The 23,281-nt window shown below is 29.9% G+C and overlaps 2 protein-coding genes across 2 annotated transcripts in view; both read left to right on the top strand.

The window, feature by feature from the left end:
- The first annotated feature begins 206 nt into the window (after nt 1–206).
- LOC129917921 (sulfotransferase 1E1) lies at nt 207–1,422 on the top strand. Its single transcript, XM_055998151.1, has 4 exons — nt 207–467; nt 530–668; nt 728–842; nt 901–1,422. The coding sequence occupies exons 1-4, from the start codon at nt 272–274 to the stop codon at nt 1,420–1,422; spliced, it is 972 nt and encodes a 323-aa protein (XP_055854126.1). The 5' UTR covers nt 207–271.
- A 10,636-nt stretch (nt 1,423–12,058) lies between these two features.
- LOC129917909 (disco-interacting protein 2) overlaps nt 12,059–23,281 on the top strand; it is a 225,873-nt gene continuing 214,650 nt past the window's right edge. Inside the window, exon 1 of the mRNA XM_055998134.1 lies at nt 12,059–13,068. Within this exon, the coding sequence (XP_055854109.1) occupies nt 12,975–13,068 (94 nt within the window). The 5' untranslated portion in view covers nt 12,059–12,974. The remainder of the gene's footprint in view (nt 13,069–23,281) is intronic.

Raw genomic sequence — 23,281 nt, 5'->3', positions numbered from 1 at the left:
CTATAGTCTATGAAAATTATTGCATCAACATCGCCAATGAACCTCTTATCAAACCATGGAAGGGGTATTAAATTTAAGTGCAAAAATAATATGTACTCTATCCAGTTTTTCCTAACAACAAAAATATCAAACTTTCACTTAAGTTTGCATCTTATTTCCTCCACCAAAGATACAATTGCATCCACAGTTTCAACTTTAATTCGTTGTCTGACGTCGAAGTGATCAGTTTCATTTTCTTCTCAAAGATTTTTTTGCAAGTAAATTTAAAGAAATGAAAATAACATTCACCAAGCCTGATGAAGAGATCTCCAAGAGAATTAATAGCCTCTTTCCAATATCCGATTGTTTTATCAAAGTTAGTCCGGGAAATGTGATGCTGCCAAGGAAATATGAAAAAATTGCTGAATCTATAAGAAATTTAACAGTCTATGAGGATGATATTTGGTTGGTGTCTTATCCAAGAACTGGTAATGGTTTTATTTTTCTAAATGGACCTAAACATTTTGTTAAAAGAAACATCTATTTTCAGGTTCAACATGGGCTCAGGAAATGATATGGCTATTGGCTAATAAACTTGATTTCAAAGGAGCTAAAGAGATGCTGCAAACAAGATGTCCGTTAATTGAACTTACAGCCTTATATGACGAAGATCACAATGTTTGGGTTAAGTGAGTTCAAAAGATTGTTCAAACTTTGGTTCAAAATTTTAATAATTCCTTTCTTAAAGCTCCGCAATTGGAAATACAGTAGAATTGGTTGAAAAAATGCCTCGTCCAAGATTGGTACGATCACATTTACCATGGGATCTGCTTCCCAAAGATCTAGAAAAAGTCTGCCCAAAAGTAAATAGGTTTTTCTTTACTTTTTCAAAAATTTCATAAATATTTTTTTAAATCCTAGATAATTTACACAGCTCGGAATCCAAAGGATCTTTGTGTTTCCTTCTTTTACTACTGCAAGCTAGTTCATGGTTTGAAAGGAACTTTTGATGATTTTTGTGAACTTTTCCTCAGAGGTTCTACTCCCATTGGACCGTATTTGAGTCATGTTATTCCATTTTGGCAAAGACGTAACGAGTCAAATGTTTTATTCCTCAAATACGAAGATATGAATCACGATATCAATGCCATTATAAAGAATTGTGCAGAGTTCTTAGAAGTTGATTTCAAGATGTCCGATGAGGATTTGGAAAAGATCTGTGAACATTTGAAATTTGATAAAATGCAATCAAATCCAGCTGTAAACTTGGAATACATGAATATTGAAGGTTTGGATAAGGAAAATAATTCAAATGCTAAATTCATTCGTAAGGGAAAAATTGGTGATTGGAAAAATTTATTTTCATCACAAATGTCTGAAAGATTTGATCGATGGACTGAGGAAGAATTGAAAGGAACTGACTTAAAATTCGAATATGAATAGGAAATGAAATTAAATATTTTATAAGATTTTTTTTTGTATTATGTATGAAGTATAAAAATATAAAGCGGAATATGAAATTAATTTTTATTTTTTGAATATGACAATATCTACATTCAACAATTATTCTAACATCGAGAAAAGTGGTCGAGAAGTATTTGGAAACAGGACACAGTGAGCCTGAACAAGTTTAAGGTTGACCTAAAATGACGACAAAAACTAAAGATGAGGCTTTGTTCCTGAAGGCCTCAGCAATAATAATCCGTTTTTACCAAAATCGGATTAGCTTCCTCTTTCGAGATACCCCCCTTAAACGTGTTTTTTTTCGAGAAAAATTTATATCAACGCAAGGCTCGACTACGATAACTTAGGCGCCGAGAATTGAAAACGGTTTTTAGTAGAGGTATTCAATACAATCATTTTTGGTCTTGGGAGGGAGGGTCTATGTCCCCCCCTCTAGGCGGGAGGGGCAGTTTTCTAAAAAATCAAGCAAAAAATTATTAAAAAACAATGGCAACATTAACAGTTATGAATGATACCTTTTTTAAAAGCTAGAATTGTACACTTAATTAAAGTTTTTAAACCAAGTTATTTTAAACAATTGTTTTCGAAATAATCGATTCCAAAGTTAACAATTGTGAAAAAGAAGTTTAAAAAAAAATACATTGAATACTATTTTCTCAAGACTTTGGGTTTCATTACGGGATAAATTGATAAAGTAAACTACCTCAATAAATTCTTTATCAAATACTGAAAACCATATGTTTCTATGCCTTCTAGTTTTTGAGAAAATTGAAAAATAGGAAAACTACTTTCTTTATCAGGCTCACTAATGACCGTTCTGGTACCACACTGGTACTAAGAAATTTTATTTTTAAGGTCCAATTTTAAATGGAAATAAAACAAATTCATGGAATCGAAGTAGATTAAGCACAGTACTTTTTAATTTTTGATAATGGCAAAGCAAAATAGCCAAGAAAATAAAAATAAGATAAAGAAAGTAGTTTTCGTATTTTTCAATTTTCTCAAAAACTAGAAGGCATAGAAACATATGGTTTTCAGTATTTGATAAAGAATTTATTGAGGTAGTTTACTTTATCAATTTATCCCGTAATGAAACCCAAAGTCTTGACAAAATAGTATTCAATGTATTTTTTTTAAACTTCTTTTTCACAATTGTTGACTTTGGAATCGATTATTTCGAAAACAACTGTTTAAAATAACTTGTTTTAAAAACTATAATTAAGTGTACAATTCTAGCTTTTGAAAAAGGTATCATTCCTAACTGTAAGTGTTGCCATTGTTTTTTAATAATTTTTTGTTTGAGTTTTTAGAAAACTGCCCCTCCCGCCTAAAGGGGGGGCATAGACCCTCCCTCCCAAGACCAAAAATGATTGTATTGAATACCTCAACTAAAAACCGTTTTCAATTCTCGGCGCCTAAGTTATCGTACTCGAGCCTTGCGTTGATATAAATTTTTCTCGAAAAAAACACGTAAGGGGGGTATCTCGAAAAAGGAAGCTAATCCGATTTTGGTAAAAACGGATTATTATTGCTGAGGCCTTCAGGAACAAAGCCTCATCTTTAGTTTTTGTCGTCATTTTAGGTCAACCTTAAACTTGTTCAGGCTCACTGTGAGGAGTTAGAGAATGCATAAAAAGTTCTAGTTCTGTACGGAAAAAGTCGACTTTAGCTCGCACTTCAGGATTGCGAAAAGATTTTGGAGCTCCAGCTTTTCGTTTCTTACTGTACATTTCACACCTCCGCACAGTGTGGTAATTCGCCAATCTGACTGGACAAAATAGAAAAAAAAAAGTTTAGCCACATGATTTTAAATCATGAGTTGAGCTTCTCAATAAAATGGGTAACTGTAATTTTGTTTTCATCTCGGATTAGCGTAAGCTAAGCTTGAAAGTTGGTTCTTGTTAACAGTTGGATGGAGATAATACAAAGTATTCTATTTTTCGCTTGAGTTTGGTTGACGATTAAAAACGCTGTGGTAGTTTTTTGGTTCTAATTGTTTTTTTTTAATTGTTAATCTACATTTGGAGGAAAGTATTTTAATTTTTATTTATTAATAACCATTGCAACTATTTAAAAAAAAATAAATTCTATAAGAAGGCTAGGAAGTGCAAAAAAAAATATCTTTGTTTTTCAATTAGAGGTAAAGTTAATTTTTCCGCATTTTTCCGGTCTGAAATTAATTAATTAATGTATTGTGGAGTGTTGTCATTAAGATTAGCTATTTACATGTCTCGCGTTTTCTCGACCGCCATACAACTTTTTTCACTTTTCAAAATGAAGTCAAGATTTTCAAAAAAAAAACAAATTTTCGAAAAATGTGTCAAAACTGCCAAATAAGATCGAAAAGACAGTTTTTTTGATCTTTTAATGAGCAGGTATCATCTTTGGAACATTTTTGACAATAAAGAAAAATTAAAAACATATATAAAAGTTTTGTGCTTCAAGTTAAGCGAAAAAAAAAGACAAAAAAGGTGGAAGACACATTGGACCGCTCTTTAAACATGAATTTCATTTTGCTTGACCAATATTATGTGATAACTAAATAAACAAAAACAGTAGATAGTGAAACAAAAGTAGAAAAGAATTTTTAAAAACTAAAAAAACGGGAAAAATATAACAAACGGAAGGTTAAAAGTCTCCTAAGTGCACCTATCCATTAGAAAATAGTTAAAATCAGCAGAATCGCTCTCCGCAAAATTGAAAAAGCATATTCCAATAATACCGAAAAGGATTTATTGAAATTTTCTTTGAGTGAAGGATCAAAATGTATAAAAAATTAAATTCTGATCCTCTGGAACCACTAAACTACTGGAATTTTCAACTAATGAGGCATTATCATTGATGAATGATGCTTTTCTGTCGGAACATCTTAAACAAGTTCAATGCAAAAAGCAAGCAAGTGTAAAAGTCCAGAAATAGGGTCACGAAGAAATTTAGAGAATTATTAGCTTGAAAAACATCGAAGGTAATATAAACACAGCTGTTTTTAATAGGCCCTTCTGTTTCAAGTTTGCATCGCACAAAAAGGAGTTACTTTTTTAAATTATCTGCAGATATTTTTAAAGGTGATGCCATTTTTGAAGTGAAAACTTCTTTAGTATCGTAGTGATTTGAAACAAGATGAAACGAAAACGCGACACGACTTCAACTTGTTATAACTTTTTTGTTTTAATAGATAGATGAATGAAATTTGTACTGTAGATAGGTAATTAAATAACTTATAATTGTACAAAATTTCAATAAATTTCATATTCAAAATTCGGAGATAACGGTAAAAAGATGTTCTTTTCCAACACACGTTATATCTTTTGATCTAGTGCACATACAAATTTGATTTAACTTTAATACGCATGCTGATAACATAACCTTTTATTTGATATATCACACATAACGGTACGTGCTCTACAAGTTACACAATCATAAATTGAAAAATTTGAAACATACCACAAAACACATGTGTAGATCTTTTGGCGATGACCAGCTTCCAGTGTAGGAAGTACCGTAATCTCAGTCTGGAAATTCGACATGGTTGACTTTAAAAAATTCTAACTTCTCTTGTAGACATCTTTGAAATAAGATTTATGCACCATTAAACAAGGTGAAACAATAAGCTTTCACATGGAATAAAATTTTGTATAGGTTGTCAAACAAAAAAATTGAATTAATAGCATGAGAACAAAAAAATAAATGTTTTTTTTTGCTTTTTTTGATGAAATTTCATCGAGTTTAAAAAATTCTAGCTCTTTTTGTAGATGTCTCATAGACCTGATCGATATATATATTTTGAGCTTGGACAATAAGCTTTCAGATGATATAAAATTTATATAGGTTGTCATATAAAAAACATGGATTTGAAGGTGATAGAATAAAAATAGGTAGATTTTTTCTATTTTTTTTTTGCAAGAAAAATGATTTTTTAAGGTTTCACTTCTACCACGTGTGAATTGCACACATGATTTTTTTTTTTTATGATTGTGAAGCATATTTAATTAAAATCATTGCTAAAATTTTAATTTAAAGCATGATAATGAGAAAATAAATCATATATGTCACCTGTCAAAAACGTGTGTAAAAGTTCTATTTCTTAATAAAAACTAATTATTCCGCCTCTCTTTTTTCGTGAATAGCAATAGAGCTTTTATTTATTGAGATTTTTCAAGCGTTTTTTAAAATAATTAAGTATATCCAATCATAGAATACGTTTACGGAAACATAAATTCAAATACTATAAAAATGCATTTTCTTCATCACTATTTTGACCCACTTTTTGCAGAAATTATAGATTTCTTTTTAAAAAATATTTCTTTTTTATAGAATTTTATCTATTCACATTCATTTGTTTAAAACTGTTTAGAAAAAAAGTCGATTTAACGCGAGTTATTAATATTTTGTCCAGCTAGATTCGTGATTGGCCACACTGTGCTCCGTCGCAATTTACCATACGGATAGAAAAAAAAAGACAAAAATATACTGCCGGGCTGGGTGGCACGCTCTTATGTTAAAACAAAAGTTTCTTGGAATATTAAAGCTATTAAAAGATTCAAAAAAAATTTTTTTTTTTGAAAAATAGCAAAAAATTAAAAAATACCTAATATAAAATTTGGTTTAAAGTTACAAAAAACAACACAACACGGCTATTTGATTTTTGAATATCATATGCGCGCTTATTAGATATACCTGCGAAAAAAATTATATGTACATAAATAATAACATTTAAAAAATAACAAGGTATTAATCGACACATAAAAATATAAATTGACTAAAAACAAAAAATTTATTTTTTTTTAATCCCCAAAGTCTTTTATAGTCTATTTAATAGACCCGAGCTCCAGAACAAAAATAGAACAAATTCGTTCAAGACTTTTTATTAGCGATTATGATTCCTTGGCATACAAGAATACTCCAGCCAAAAGTGCTACTAAATCCATTGGTGCATTTCTGAGAAAACGGCAACACTGGTCGGTTTTCAGTTTTTTTGATTTAACTCGAAAATCAAGCCTGACTTTGAAATGGTTCAAAGACACTTTTTATAGCAAATTAAATTTTCTGTCAAGTTAAGATGGTTAAAAAATTTTAAAAATTATTTTTGACTAATATTCTAACCTAAAATCAAAGAAAAAAAAGTTAAAAAATTGACAATTTTATTTTTTTTTACTAAATCAAGGGGCATTTTGTGTATGTAGCCGGGACGTCCAAACTTTGTACTAATGAAATAAAGTAGAGGTAAAATCCTTTGATAATATGCAATTTTTAATTTTTTTTGTCAAGAAACAACTTAAATGTACCTATTCAAAAATTAGCACTTTTTCTAAATTTTTGACTTTTTTAATTAAAAGCAAGTTTTTAAAACTCGATAAAATCGTATTAATTGGTAACTTTTAGACTTTTAAAGTAAACATACTTCGAGGGATTGATTTAATATAAACTAAATATGACAAACAAAAAAATTTATTTGCATCCTTATGGCCTTTTGTGCAATTTTGTGTATGTGCATTTTTATAAATTCGGGTCGAATGGATGGACGGAGAGCCATTAGCTTTGGTCTATTGCATAGAAGAACATTTAATACCAACTCTTTTACTATTTTCAATGGCCTGAAAAACAATTCTTGTAAAATCCGCGACCAACGAAAAGTTTCTCTTGAAAAACGAAAAAAATACTCTAATGAGTTTGAAACAAAATAGCTCAGGCAAATTAGTAAATCAAATTGCACTTTTCGCGGGACAAATTTTTTTCATGGAACGTGTTTAGGTGAATGTCCTTATCGTAAAAGTGAATTTTTTGGGATGATAAGATATCGGGAACAGCCGCCATCTTGGAAAAGAGGTCGGTGCCGTTTTTATTTTATAACTCCATTTTTACTCATTTAAACCAAAAATGTCCGGGGATAAACTTATTATCAATTAAATTATCTAAAAAATGGTATACAAATGAATTCCGTGAGTTAGTTAAATTCAATTTTATAGTCGGTCAAAGTCCGGGTTCTTCTCGCAAGGTTAAGACAATATGACATTTTTTCAAATATCTGAAGAATTTTCGATTTGTTTGGGATTTTCTTAAAGAATGAATTATAGCATTTTTAATTATCTATGAAATATGAACCCTTTATTGTTTTTGTAACCATCACATTGTAGAAGCAACAAACGTCGAAGTCATGATATACGATTTTTAAACTGAACATATTTGGGATTTCAATAGTTCAAATAAACAATCAAAAATTAAACACAATAGTCTCGAAAACATAACGGCTTACACACCTCATATCTTGAGTTATACTTATCGTAATGCTGAGATTGAGGTGTTCATGTTTAGGAAAAATGACAGGGCATCAGTTCTTATATTTAGAATTTTAAATAGTGTCACTTTAGCTTATTCACATTAATTGGAAAATTCACTTCATTTAAAACCTCGAAAACCATATAAAGGTTAACATTAAAGATTTCAAACTTTGAATTCAATATTTAGACGAATATAGTTAAAAAACTGTTTACTTATATTTTGGTTATACCTCCACTTCAAAAATTTGCTCGGTCTAATAGAAGAAAACTTGATATTTTCTCACTTTTGACTGGTAGAATGTGAACTTCGACGTTAGATAAGTATACATTATGTTGGTTACAGTAACGATAAAGGGCTCATTTCATAGATAATTAAAAGTGCTATATTTCATTCTTTTAGAAAATCCCAAACAAATCAAAAGTTCTTCAGATATTTTAAAAAATGTCATATTATCTTAACCTTGAGAGAAGAACCCGGACTTTGACCGACTATAAAATTGAATTTAACTAACTCACGGAATTCATTTGTATATCATTTTTTAGATAATTTAATTGATATAAGTCTATCCTCGGACATTTTTGGTTTAAATGAGTAAAAATGGAGTTATAAAATAAAAACGGCACCGACCTCTTTTCCAAGATGGCGGCTGTTCCCGATATCTTATCATCCCAAAAAATTCACTTTTACGATAAGGACATTCACCTAAACACGTTCCATGAAAAAAATTTGTCCCGCGAAAAGTGCAATTTGATTTGCTAATTTGCCTGAGCTATTTTGTTTCAAACTCATTGGAGTATTTTTTTTTGTTTTTCAAGAGAAACTTTTCGTTGGTCGCGGATTTTACAAGAATTGTTTTTCAGGCCATTGAAAACAGTAAAAGAGTTGGTATTAAATGTTCTTCTATGCAATAGACCAAAGCTAATGGCTCTCCGTCCATCCATTCGACCCGAATTTATAAAAATGCACATACACAAAATTGCACAAAAAGCCATAAGGATGCAAATAAATTTTTTTGTTTGTCATATTTAGTTTATATTAAATCACTCCCTCGAAGTATGTTTACTTTAAAAGTCTAAAAGTTACCAATTAATACGATTTTATCGAGTTTTAAAAACTTGCTTTTAATTAAAAAAGTCAAAAATTTAGAAAAAGTGCTAATTTTTGAATAGGTACATTTAAGTTGTTTCTTGACAAAAAAAATTAAAAATTGCATATTATCAAAGGATTTTACCTCTACTTTATTTCATTAGTACAAAGTTTGGACGTCCCGGCTACATACACAAAATGCCCCTTGATTTAGTAAAAAAAAATAAAATTGTCAATTTTTTAACTTTTTTTTCTTTGATTTTAGGTTAGAATATTAGTCAAAAATAATTTTTAAAATTTTTTAACCATCTTAACTTGACAGAAAATTTAATTTGCTATAAAAAGTGTCTTTGAACCATTTCAAAGTCAGGCTTGATTTTCGAGTTAAATCAAAAAAACTGAAAACCGACCAGTGTTGCCGTTTTCTCAGAAATGCACCAATGGATTTAGTAGCACTTTTGGCTAAAGTATTCTTGTATGCCAAAGAATCATAATCGCCAATAAAAACTCTTGAACGAATTTGTTCCATCCAAAAGGGTCTATTCAATAGACTATTATTGAAAAATTTAAAAATTTCTAAACGGTTTTTATGATCAACTACTAACATCACCGAGCAGTGGTGTCCAGGGTTTTCACTACATTTTTGAGGAAATGTGAAAAAAAGTGAAGCAAACGCAAAATTTCAGGAGTAGAAAAAAAATCGTTACTTTTTATAACAAAAAATAACTAAGTCTTAAATTAAAGTAAATTCAATTCATAGAAACGAACTATATTTTTTGATAAATTCACCTTGTACCAATTTACCTCATTAATGCAAGTGGTGGTTCAAAAATTTGTTTGCAATTCTAAAATAAATACAATTTCAATTTCAAACATTCCAATCTGGTTATAGTTAGTTTGGTTTAGGTAAACAATTTTTCTGTGTGTGTGTGGAGTAAATCTCGAAGAGCAAGATTCGAAACCTGACTGGTGCCTTTGGTGCTTTTTGGCGTCAAAATCCATTTACACGGCCATTTACTTGACGAAATTTCATAAAATTTGGTACACAATTTTGACATTTTTCTTCTATTTTTGTTTGGTTACAAAATTTAATATTTTGGTGTTATATGATAACCAATATGTTTTAAAATAAATTATAGTTTTGGATTTGTTTGGCATCAGTAGCGTACAAGACTTTATTTAAAAAATAAAACGGAAACAACAACATCTATTCACAATAACAAATTGGGTGTGTTCGTAGAAATTTCTTTCACATTTTGTGTAGATGAATTTGAAATTACCTACAATCTATTGTCGTTTGAACTCTAGTTTGATTGTTCAGTTCATTAAATTGAAAAACAAAAAAGAAATACCTATGTTAATTAAAATGCAAATTAAACTTAAAAGGAGAATGGGCAAATTTATATGGCCAAAAATGATTTTGTCATTTTATTGATGTAGTTAAGTCATAAAAGCATTTTGCAAAAACTTTTTTCCCTGTGACAAGATGAAACGAAAAAGCGACAGGTAAAATCAATTGATTATAACTTTTTTGTTTTTATAGATAGATGAATGAAATTTATACTGTAGATAGCATTGATAGGTAATCAAATAAACTATAATTGTGCAAAATTTCAATTTATTTCATATCCAAAATCCTGAGATAAAGGTGAAAATATGTATTGTCTTCTAAACACGTTACATAATGGTTAGTTCTCTATAAGTTACGCGATCTTAAATTGAAAAACTTGAAAAATACCTGAAAACACCTGTGGAGATCTGTTGCTGAAGCCTACCCACCGAGTTTAGGAACTACATTAATCTCAGTCTGAAATTTCAACATGGTGGGCTTTAAAAATGTCTTACTTTTTTGTAGGCATGGTAGAAATATGATTGAAACGTCATATAAAAGGTGAAATAATAAGCTTTCAGATGATATAAAATTTATTGTAGGTTGTCATATAAAAAAATGGATTTAAAGGTGATTGAATAAAAAAAAGTAGTTCTTTGTCGATTTTTTGTTTGCAAGAAAAATGATTTTTTAAGGTTTCACTTCTACCACGTGTGAATTGCACACATAATTATTTTTAGAGTTTTTTGTTTAATATTTTGTTAGCTTGAATCACATAAAAACTCTCAAAAAAAAAAGTCTCGATAGTTAGTATTGGTTTAGAAAGCTTATATTAACGGCCATATTATTCACTAGTTTAAAAAATACATCGGGATGTAAAGAAATTGAAATGTCAAAAATAAATCCAAATCTTTGATATTCACTATCACACAGAGAAAAAAATAGTAACTTTTAACTATTTTTTTTAAACTATTTTGGATTTGGATTTATTTTTGACATTTGACAATTTTACATCCAGATGTATTTTTTAAATTAGTGAATAATATGGCCGTAAGAGTTCTATTGATCGGATATTCAAGATTAGTGTCTTCGCAGGCTCAAGGAAAATGACAGAGCATCATATTTTACATTCAAAATCAATATATTATTCACTTTGTCCTTTTCACATTGCACAATACATTTATACTACGAAATATTGCAATATCTTACATTTTTAATGCCTTGCAGCAAAACGTCCATAGTAAAAGTTATTCCTAAGTTATAGTTCTTTCATTTAATACCAATTTCATTAATGGCCATCGAATGTCCCATTCTCCTTTGACAAAAAAAAAAAAATAAAAACTATTTATCCAGGAAATATCTAAAAAACTAAAAAATCAAAAATAGAGTAGGTATTTTTTTGTTTTTCTGTACTCCATTAGCCCAATTTATTCACACTCCATTTAATTTAAAGTTGCCATTAAAAAAGGGAAATTTTAAAATTTGTATGCGATTTGACAGTTTTGTAATTTCTAATGGAGCCTTTAAATATAATGGAAAGTTTATATTTCCATAACTTTTGAAAAATCTTATAAAAAAACCGGAAAAGGCAAATGACTTTTCCAGCAAAACCAAAAGGAATTTTGTAAAATTCAAAAAATAACCGTAGTTTCAATTCTAATCTTATTTCTCCTATTACCCAATAGATGTCTACAAAATTCGAAATGTCAAAACATCGACTGCGAAATATACTCCCCACATAACATCGCATATTCGAATTTTTTGTTTTTTTTTTTTCTTTTATCCTACTCACCACACAAAAATATATTCTTCTCTCTCTACCCTTACTATTTCCCATATACACCATACAAAATTAGAAAAGATCCACTTGAAACACCCAACAAGAATATCAGAAGGAAAAAAAAATCTCATCGTGTCCAACTTCGAACAGCATTATTTTAGTTGAGTTGAAATCGTCGAGATAAATTCGTTGTTTCTGCGTCCGTAGAAACAACGTTTCGTCGCCGCGTCAAATAAATATAGAAAAAAAAAAGAAAATTTAAACATAATCTTTTTTTAATATTCTTAAAATTCAATGGAATTTTAAAATGCTCCCCTAGAACCAGTGTATTTTATTCACAAAAATACATCAAAACCTCTATCATTTTTTTTTGTGGTGAAGAAAAAAATTGAGTGAATCCTGTAACCAAAAAAAAAGGAAAAATTCGAAGAGAAGCACACACAAAAAAAGTGCAAGTGTCTGTCTGCTGTGCCGTGTGCCGCCTAGGCACAAATAAAAATCAACCCAACACAAAAAATCTCTGATTGAAAACACAAATCAATCTTTTTTCAATCCAAAAAAAAAAAGATAAGAATCTTTTTTCCAATTCGAAATTGAAAATGTGCAAAATTTTCAAGTGAAACATCCCAAATCTCTGTTTTCTGCTGTGTGCAGTGAGTTTTTTTTATTTTCGGTGGAGTGAGTTCAAAAATCAATCACACTCAGTCTCGGTGTGGAATTTTCAAATTTTTCTGGAGCGGAGCTTTTTTCCGGTGTTCCAACCCAAACAAAAGCCCTGTTTTTTTTTTTCCTTTTGTTTTTTCTTAATTTCTCTTTGATTTATTTGATCTTCTTCAAGTAGTAATTTGTTTAGTTGTTATTTTGTTGTTGTTGTGGAACCGAATTTGGGGGGTGTAGTTAAGTTAGTACCTAGTACCGCCGCTAGGGGCAACATCTCATCTCAATTTCCATCATCAAACAACCAACGACCCCAAAGAGAAACGATTAGATCCCCAACGAAATAGAAGAGGACGACGAGAACGAGAGGAGTAGGAAGACCCAACAACTAACTAGAAAATGTCTTCCACTGCCGACATGAATTTGGATGTATCGGCCCTGCCCGATGACATCCGGGAGAAATTGGCCGAATTGGATTTGGAACTTTCTGAAGGTGAGTTTTAGGATGGGTTGGATTTTATAATAAAAATGAATAAAATTGTTCTTTAATTAAAATAAAAATGAAGAATTTATTATAAAATTGGATTTTTTTTTACTTATTTTTAATAAATTTTATCGAAATTCTTGTTCGAATTCGAATTTATCATCATCCATCCATCTCGAAAAGAGAAGACCACGAACGGGTCGATAAAATTTTATTCGATTTTTGCTTTCGTTGTGTCAGTTTGCGAATAAAAGCAACATCATGTTGTCTCTTTTGTTTACATGGGATTTCTCATCTCAGCCGGGTAGTGTTTTTCTATTATATATATAGTTGTTTCATTCTTTTCGAAATGTCAGTTTTTTTTATTGTTGTTGTTTTTATAAATGGAAATTTTAGTTGAGTGAGAGAACGGTGTGTCCATTTTGCGGATAAATATATACACAGATGTTTTTTTTTTGTGATGATGGTTGTTGTTGTTGTTGTCATTGCCGGATAGAACCGCAGACGATTTTTTTTTTGTTTCGTTGTTGGATTGGATTTTTTTTTTCATTCTTTTGTTCTGTTTTTCTCTTTCTTTAGCTGATTTGATAGTAATAAATGGAGATGATAGAGAGATTAGCATTTAGGGGTTAAACAAAATGTATTTATTTACTTTTATTATTTAACAATATAAATTCTTTGTTGGATGTGTTATAATGTTACATTTACTTTTTATTGATAAGAGGGTAGATTGATGTTTGAGTAAAGTTGAAAATGTGTTGAAGAGATAACTTTAGGATAGGAGTTTACTGCACAATTTTTAAGTTAAAATTTATTGATCTAGCTTATCAAAGCGTTATAAATCTTCGATTTGAATATTTTCCCATGTTCAATTTAGTTAATTTAACTCACTTAAATAGTTGAAAGGTTATTTAACTTACTATGTCAATCTATTTATCAAATATTTGCAATTTGCAACTAACGCCTTAGAAAAATTGAAAATTGAAAAATTACTTCTAAATTTGTACAGAATTCGACTCTTGACATCCTGTAGACTTAGGGAAAGATGATACCTACTATTGAGGGGTTTTTTATGCAATCTTTGTTGCGAAATTATTGGACTGTCATTTTTTTTGTTGGCGAATGGATTCCATTTATTATACATAACTACATGTGCAATTTATTTCAATAATGTAAAAGGTTAGTTCCTGAATACGAAAAAGCTGAAGTTTCTTGTTCAGAAAAAAAAAAAAAAAAAAAAAAAAATTGGAATAACAATAAAACTTCTAGAAAACGACATAATTTTAAGATATTTTTCGGATTCCTTAAAATATGTTTAAATTATGTCTTTAAGAAACAGCGAGAGCCTTAAGAATTACATTCTAGAAAAAATTTAAAAACTTAACCTTTTTTCTAACTTCGTATTGGAACGTTGTATGAGATTGCTTTTTTGACAGGGTTCTCATGGTCTCTCCTTTAATCATGGGAATATTAAATGATCCGATGAAATAACGAACAATAGGTACCTATGTACATATCGCACCCTCAGTGGAAAAGAGCGATAACTCAAAAAATTACATTTTTGAGATAATGATGAGGAAATGTTGCTTTTTAAATTACCTTTTTTTTGAAGGGCTTGTTGTTAACGTAAACGAAAAATTCGAAAGATTATGACTGTTTTTATCCAATTCCTACTATATTAAAAGTCAAACTCTTTCCTAATTTAAACAATTTTAAAAAATAAATTTATTAAAACTACAAAATAAACATAATGGTTCTTGTAATAGAGCTTTGACATTATGGAAATTGCTGTCCCATGGAAAGATATAGGTGAAAGTTTAGAGTAATTATGTATTTTGCAGAAGCGTTTTCTCGAAATGAACTTTTTAGAGTTTTCGCTCTTTTGCACTGAGGGTGCGATATGTACCTATGTATATTCTTTTTTGTTTTTGTTGAAAATAAAAAATTAGGTATATTTAAGTTTAAAATAAAAACAATTTCCTTAGTATAGTAGCTTTCTCAAAATGAGACCCAGTACTCTTGATTGTTCTAATTCCCATATTTTGTTCTAAGTTCACTTGTTATATTAGGAAAGTGCTTTTTTGTATAGTAATTATTCTTTGTAGAATTTTGAGTTTTTAGCTTTTAAAAATACTAAAAAATAGTATGTATTTAGGTACTAATGATAATGAGACAAATTTGTATGGTTTATTCAAAAGAAAAGAATAACCAGAAGAAGAAGAAAACGTAAACAAGAATTTGTTTTTGTTTTATGGACTTTGAAATAAATTCAACAGTTGGGCTCATCAGTAAGATGCTGTTGTACCCTTCTTATACGCAAAATTTTTAGTTGATGATTACCAACATTTAATCAAATTTAATCAAATTCCCCTAAAATAATAAAGTTTACAGTGAAAAAAAATTTTGCGTATAAGAAGGGTACAACAGCATCTTACTGATGAGCCCAACTGTTGTGCCTGGGCGAAACGCATTATTTTGGACTAAAGGTCAAAAACAAAACAGAAAAGAATAACCTTTATAATGATGGTGGAGCAATAAAAAATGTCGCTTTAAAACAATTTTAAACTAAAAGTACACTGAGGAAAAAATGAACTTCAAATCAACGAAGATCACTCGGATCTAATTATTTATTTTTCAGATTTAGCGCTGGGATTTATCCTGCTTTCTTTGGATTAATAGCCTTATGCTTTTCTTTTAAGCCAACTCAATGTTGAAAATAACTTTGACAAAGTGCAACTGAAGCTTGAGTCTGATATCAGAGTTGCTACAATTTTAATTCAAAAATGTTTGGAAATTGACGAAGCTATTTATTTATATATACATATAATATTTGCCATGGCTTAAATTAAAATTAAATTAATTTGGGCTAAATCCAAATTCTACTATGTTCAACAAGACCTACAAAACGTCAAATTTGTAGAAAAGTATAGGTTCGTAATGCATTTTTGTGAAACTGGGTTATTTTTGTTTCTAATTGATTTGAACACTTTGAATGCCCGAACGATGCATTGGGACAGTGGCATATTAATAGAGAAAGTCGTGATGAGCTGTCAAAAAATCAGAGTAGGTTGAATATACAATACTGTTTTTTTTTTTAATCTTAAAATTTATGCAGTGTACTATATTTCACTCTATAGTACCATTTTACATTAATACATAATAAAACCTCTATAAAGTGACCTTTATATATTTTTTTTTGAGTATTGAAATTTGACTATTGATACTTTCTTTTATTAAGTTAACTTCGCCATTATTGGTTATTTTTGGTCTGGTACAAGTTTTCCATTGAAATTTTATTTGAAACAAAGCTTCTACAAAAAGCAGCTTCCAAATATAAAACTTGTAAAACCGATTATACCTTGTCATAGAAATTAATTAATAATAAGTTTTGTTAATTTTTGTTTTCTTTTTCCTATATTATTATTAATTAGCAGTTTACAACTTATAAGCACAAAGAAAATTTAAATTCCAAAAATAGATAGAAAATTATAGGTACACTTGAAGCCATTGGCAGCCTCTTTCGAGAGAGTGTGATGGTGCTCCAGAGTAAAACACCCATTCTGGTTGTATTATTATAATAAAATGTCAAGTGCAAGTTCAACAATATGCTATCTAGACACATTATATCTATAGTACCTCCTATATGTGTACTTATAGGTACACATCACACATATTATTATTTGTGACATTCATGTTTGGTCATTGCATCTGCTGCTGTCAACTCAAATTATAAATGAGCGTGCTAGGAATAATTTTTTAGTTTTTTTTTTTTTCTTCTTCTTCCATTTTTCCATGAAATTGTTCAGTCTACTTACAAATATAATGACAGCAAAGCGTCCCAACAACAGACAAATTGTGGAAAATGTAGATGCCACATACAAATATATGTGAATTTATATTGTAATCAAGTGCATTGCTCTATAATTAGGCATCGATAAATAGTTCTGGGAATAATGTTTTGTTATTTTTGGAGACAAACAGCTTTTTGTGATTGATAGCAATAACTGAGAATTATTTATTTTGTATAGGTACTATAAATATGAACAGTTCCATTGAATGTTTTTGATTTGTTTTTCATTCTTTTATTTATTCAGAATATAGGGATTCTATTTCAGTAATTAGAAAATAATACCAAATAAGGTTGTAGTTGTTACTTTTTTCTTTTTAGAAATTTTTAGCATTTATTTTCAAGGTCATTCGTATTGTTTTGAATAACAAAGGATAGAAAAGGTTGTAATCGGTTATTTCTTTTTATTGCAATTGAGCCGGCAGACATCTTAAAAAGACGTCAATTCAATGAACCACACGGAGAAAAAAGGCACATTAAAATAAGATGATGGCCTACCTTAAATCTCTCCTTTTTAAAACAATTCGATTTCCGCTTAAATTAAGCGGAAACCGCTTAAATTAAGCGGAAACCGCTTAAATTTTGTTAATTTTAAGCCGAACTTCACTAGGTATTTTTTTTTGTTTAAATGCTTCTACATAAAAATAAGATGGTTTTCCGACTAAAATTGAGTATATTTCTTTTAAATTTGCGCATTCAAAAAATTAAGAAGATTTGTCTACTTAATTTAAGACGAAAATCATTTTCTCAAAAAACCATACCGAAATCCGCTTAATTTAATGTGAAATCTGATTATATTTAGGTGGTCTTTTTTCTTTGCATGGAGATAAATTGACTTAAAAATCGAAGAAATTTTTGGAAATGTTTTTGTAAAATATAATGTTAAAATATTTTTAAAATCCTGAAAACAGCTGTACCTAAATCAAATCCCATCAAAACCAACAAAAAAGCATTTTCGATTTTTCATCAAAAACTATCTACCAACTTCTGCAGTAAGTAACACTAGCAGCTGATCAATTAAAAATAGACGAAGAGATGACAAACCCAATTAGAATGTCACTATATCTTCTTTAACCAAAACAAGACAAACAAAAAAGAAAAATACCTTCTGCCAACATGAGAGATGTCATCTTGGGACTTCATCACCAAGTTAAGTATTTTAAATGAAAATACAGAAAAAAAAAAAAAAACCAACAAGAAATAAATAAAAAATAAAAATTCAGCGGCATTCCGTAATCTGAGGAGGTCTCTCTTTGGGTATTTTTCATTATTTACACACTTTGCATTCAATGTTTACTTTATTTTACCTGCGAGTTGGGATTAAAGATTTTTTTTTTGTAAAGACAAAACAGGTGGCATCATGCGATATAGAAGAGATTCTTGTTCTTGGTCTTGTTTTTGTTTTTTTGTTTTTCTCTTAAGCCACATACAATATTTATGTTTGTTATTTGATGAAAAAACAGATAGAATACATATTTGATCTAGCTAGTTAAAACGATAAAAAAATGTAACCCAAGAAAAACCGAAAGTAAAATGATAACGATTTATCATTTAGGAAAGTAAAAATTTTGAGGGGAAAATTTGTAAAAGACAATAGCAACACATTCTGGTAGAAATATCAATTTGTTTGACACTGACATTTATAAAAGTTTTTTAGAAAGATAAATATTTAATTTGTGTGTCTGTAGGTCAAGTTCTTCCTTTTTTTTTTTAAATATTACTTTTTAGAGGTCGCTATTCATTATTCTTATTTGAAAATCTGTCACAGTAGTGTAATGAATGCGTTACATGTCGGCTTTTTCCATGAATCATTCACAAAAAGAAAATACATATGCATTTAGACCAAGCAAGAGAAACAACTAACATAAAATACAGCTCCATAGAATCTAGTTGAGTTTATTTGGCTTTTAGAAACTATGTTGGTTTTGGATTTGTGGAAAACAATTTTCGAATAAAAGTTCCTCGAATAAAAATTCGAAAGACAATTCTTCGAAAACAATTCGTGTAGTGAAAATCTGACCAAAGAACTGTTATTGCTGGCAGAAGATTTTTTTTTAATAGAAGAGTCATTATTTCATTAAAAAAAAAATAAATAAATTCTCGTCCCATCAAATTCATGTATAATTGTTTTTAAATGAATTATTTTCGACAAGTTACCTTTCAAAAAAGATATTGAGTCAGAAATTGTAGTAAGATTGAAGCTTGAGTCATGAAATGCAAATCGATAACTTTTCGAATATTGACCAGCTTAATTCCTTATGAAACAATTGCCTAAAATAATGATGTTTCTTATACTAAATAAAATTAATCACCCCTGTTCTGATTTTCGATCCGAATTGAATTCGTTACCGAAATTGATTTTCATGCAGATTAAAAAATGGTGTACCAAAATCGAAAAAAAAAAATTAAGACGTAAAAAAATAAAGTTATAGATTTTTAGAACACCACAATTCGCAAGAATTAAAAAAAGAATTAAAATGTGGAATACTTCTTTCTTAAAAACGAAAGTAGTGCTTTCGTGAAAGAAAATCACAATAGGAATTGCCAATCAAAACCCCAAAATTCAATTTTGTGATTTTAAACCTTTTCGACAAACGGCACAGAATTGTTACCTATTCGAGGAAACGCGTTCCCGAAATGACTTTCTTAAGAATTCAGATTAAATTAAAAGTTCAGGTACTCATTCATGGTGACTTAATGTTGTGACTAAAGCTGTGCGATTTTAAAAGTGATTAGAAAATCCGCCATTTTATTAAAATTGACAAAAACAAAAAATATTTTTCCTGCAAATATGGTATTTGAATAGTTTACGAAGAAAAAGTACATCAATTTACAAAAAAAAAATTTTTATAACTGAAACTGTTTTAAAATAGGTATCCCGTGTGAAACCTAAGCAAAAGCGTTTTATTTGTTAAATTTTTTCTAAATTTTTCAAAATACAACAATTTTATTTATGAAAATTTTTTTAATGGCGGGTGGACAAACGATTATTTTTGGTAAACAAAAATTAACAGAGGAATGAGACTAAACCGATTCTAAAATTTTGATCTGTTATAAGCTTGTGTATATGTCCATGTTTTTGACACAGTTCTTCGTAGACCTTATAGCCCAGTCGGGATGTACAAAAAATTTTTTTAATAGGACGGTAGAGGGGATCACTGAGAGCTTAAAACCAGTTTTTTAGAAAATGGACCTTGAGCCAAAGCCGCCATCTTGGATTAAAGGTAAAACACGTTATAGTGAATGCCTGAGATATGACCAATTGTTTATAATTCACTCTCTCTTTTAATCTTTTATTATAAACAATTGGTCATATCTCAGGCATTACCTAATGAACCGATTTGAAAAATTCAAAGATTTAATTGTCTCGCTAGACATCAATTATAATATTTACTCATTTTCAAAACTAACATTGCAGCTAGATTTCTCATCCCCAAAAACATATAAAAACACTCCCATATTGCGTTGATCTTAAAATCTATACTCAAAGCGGGTATAAGGTTTAAGCTGAGTAGGGGTATAGTTTTTTTTTCAAATTAACTCGAAAAATATGAGTCATATAGAAAAATTTATTAAGATAAAAGTTATAGAAAATTAAATTTTCTACAAGTTTTACCCAAATAATTTTTGTCAAAAATCAAAAATGGCCGAGTTATTCACTATAACGTGTTTTATCTTTAATCCAAGATGGCAGCTTTGGCTCAAGGTCCATTTTCCCGAAGCTCTCAGTGAACCCCTCTACCGTCCTATGAAAAAAAAATTGTACGATCTAATTTTTTCCATTTGAAATGTTTAATTCGACTGGGCTATCAATAAAGTTTAGTCTTAAGCACAGTAAGGCACGATATTTGAATTTATTTTTAATTTGGTACACTTCTGCTACATCCAATTGATAATTACCGTTTTCGTGAATGTTAAAAATGATGCTTAGTCAGATAGAACATGTTCCATTTAGCAAAAGAGCGAAATGAAGATCAAAGTAAGTATGGCTCACCTTTATGTTGTGGAAGATAAAAATAATTCTATGTTTGTTTCCTTTAAATTCTTTCTTCATTCATTCTGATTAACCACGAGTTCACAATCTTATGATGCAATCTAAAAATTGTGACACATCTGAATTAGGGTCAGGAAATTATTTCTTTGGAATTTGACAGCTCGATTTGGTCGTATTTCACCCAAAATACTTAAAAAAAAAAACTAATGAATGCGGAAACTGTAATTCGATACGTTTTGGACAGAAAGTTTTCTCGTTTGAATGTTAATCGGGATTTCTGTTGGTTTTTTTCCCGTGGTGTTGAACCTTCTTCCTACATAATTATTTGCTTATTGAAGTTTTTTTTTTTTTTTTTTTGTTCAAGTTCAAATGTTTAAGAACCCTTCTCAAAACATAAAATGTAGATATGACATAACTCTAAAAGAGAGATTATGATTACATGAAAAGTTTCATGTCAACATCTCGTAACCTTTTCGAATGATGGACACAAAACATGACATCGTGTTGTAAACGAGTAACCTTCTCAGTGAATGACACTATTCCAAAACCATTTCCCGTTTTCAATGAATATTTATAACATCCCCCCATCACTCTCCCACACATCATTACCATCACCTTTCTATTCTGGATGTCGTATGTGGTTGGATTGAAGCTTTGAAGGTGTGATGAGTCATTTTCCTGTCCAAGTTTGGTTCGTGCTATATGCAAACACCAACAACAAGTGATTCCTCACAAATATGTATAACAAACACACAACTTGAATTGAATCTCGGGAAGCCGACCGACCGACCGACAAGAAAGTATGCCTCCTCTTACTAAGCCGATAAGTGCATTAGTCACTTAATTCGGTTCATTTTTATTGCAAGTGAAATGCTCTTAGATTTTGTTGTTGTGGCCGGTCTTTGGTGTCTTTTCAGCGAGAAAGAGAATCGTTGTCCGCGGCCGGTGTCGGTCGGTGTTGGAGCTTTAATACCTCCGACCAAACCACGACAAAGGTGAGAGTCTAAATGGGAACAGTTGACTGACTGACTTGGCCGGCAATTGAGCGCAAACGAGAATCAAAAATAAGAAGATTACATATGTTGAGTTGAATTGAGTTGCGAGTTGATATTGGAACAGCTCGTTGATGCATATGCACTTATTCGTATGGGCATGTTAACCTGATGTACCTGCATCATTTTTGTATTTTTTTCTTGTCAATGAAAATGGTTTTGCTGAAGCTGATGTCTTCCCCATATTTCCATACCATATCCCAATGATATCGTGCGAGGAAAGAAGACATACTTGACGCCTTCGGCTTCGTCGATTGTACGTGTCGTCGTTGGTCAAGAGGGTGTGCACTTTATAGAAATCATCATCATTTCAAGTTAAGTGAATGTTGCTGTAGTTGCACTTTGGGTATTGAATATTTTCTATATACATATGTCTGCAAACCATCCATCACTTTCTCTTGAGATTTTGTGTGGATGGCGGAGACATTTTAAAGAAGATGCATGAATGAATTGATGCGGTGTTAACATTGATTTCTATGAAAATGCTTAACTTTATTCATGAGCACAGATGCATTGAAGCATTTGGACAGAGATTGAAATCTTCTAAAACATTAACTATACATTATTTGGTTTCAAGAGAGTGCACGATTTGTTGGTGACAGGCAGAATAGTGGATCAGTTCAGCAGAACTAAAATATTTTAAAGCAAAAAATCAATAACAGTCACACTAAATAAAAGCGTTACCTATGCGTTACTCATAAAAGAGTTGGTGCGAATTTAGTGAAACAATGCAGACTTTTAAAACTTATGAATTCTCCGAAGTTTAAATATCTTTTTATTCTTCATAAAACAAAACCTGATTCAGTTTTGTAAAAACAAAACTTTTTTCACATCCAATTGCTAATTGAACCAAGTGTGATTGGTGAAAATATTATTTTAGCGAGTTCTTATATTCTTCACATTCATTTACACTTGTCAGAGAAAAAAAAGTAAAACTAGGTCATGAGTGATTAGCAACGAATACGTGTAGGCACTCACTTCTATAGCAATATATCTTTTGAATCAATAGATTTCAACTTTATGGTTGTTATCGATATAGTTTGGTTGGTCATCGAACCATAATATCGCAGATTTGTATTTAATTTTCTGCTGTTCTGCGTGTTGTTTAGAAATGTATGTATAATTTATATGTAAAAGCAAAAGATACCCACTTTTTTTTGTGTATCTGATAAATGTTTGTTTTATTTTTTTTGTTGCTATAAATAAAATTGAATAATTTGAGTTTTATTTCATATTGAAACAAGTGTGGAACTTGTTTTGTGCGGAGGCGTTATGTTGTGTGTTATAATAAATTATTTGCACCTGAAATTTGTTTTGTTTGTGGTTATT

The sequence above is a fragment of the Episyrphus balteatus genome, chromosome 4 (genome assembly GCF_945859705.1).
Source record: "Episyrphus balteatus chromosome 4, idEpiBalt1.1, whole genome shotgun sequence".
Classification (NCBI taxonomy): domain Eukaryota; kingdom Metazoa; phylum Arthropoda; class Insecta; order Diptera; family Syrphidae; genus Episyrphus; species Episyrphus balteatus.
This window is presented reverse-complemented; position numbering and strand designations above follow the sequence as displayed.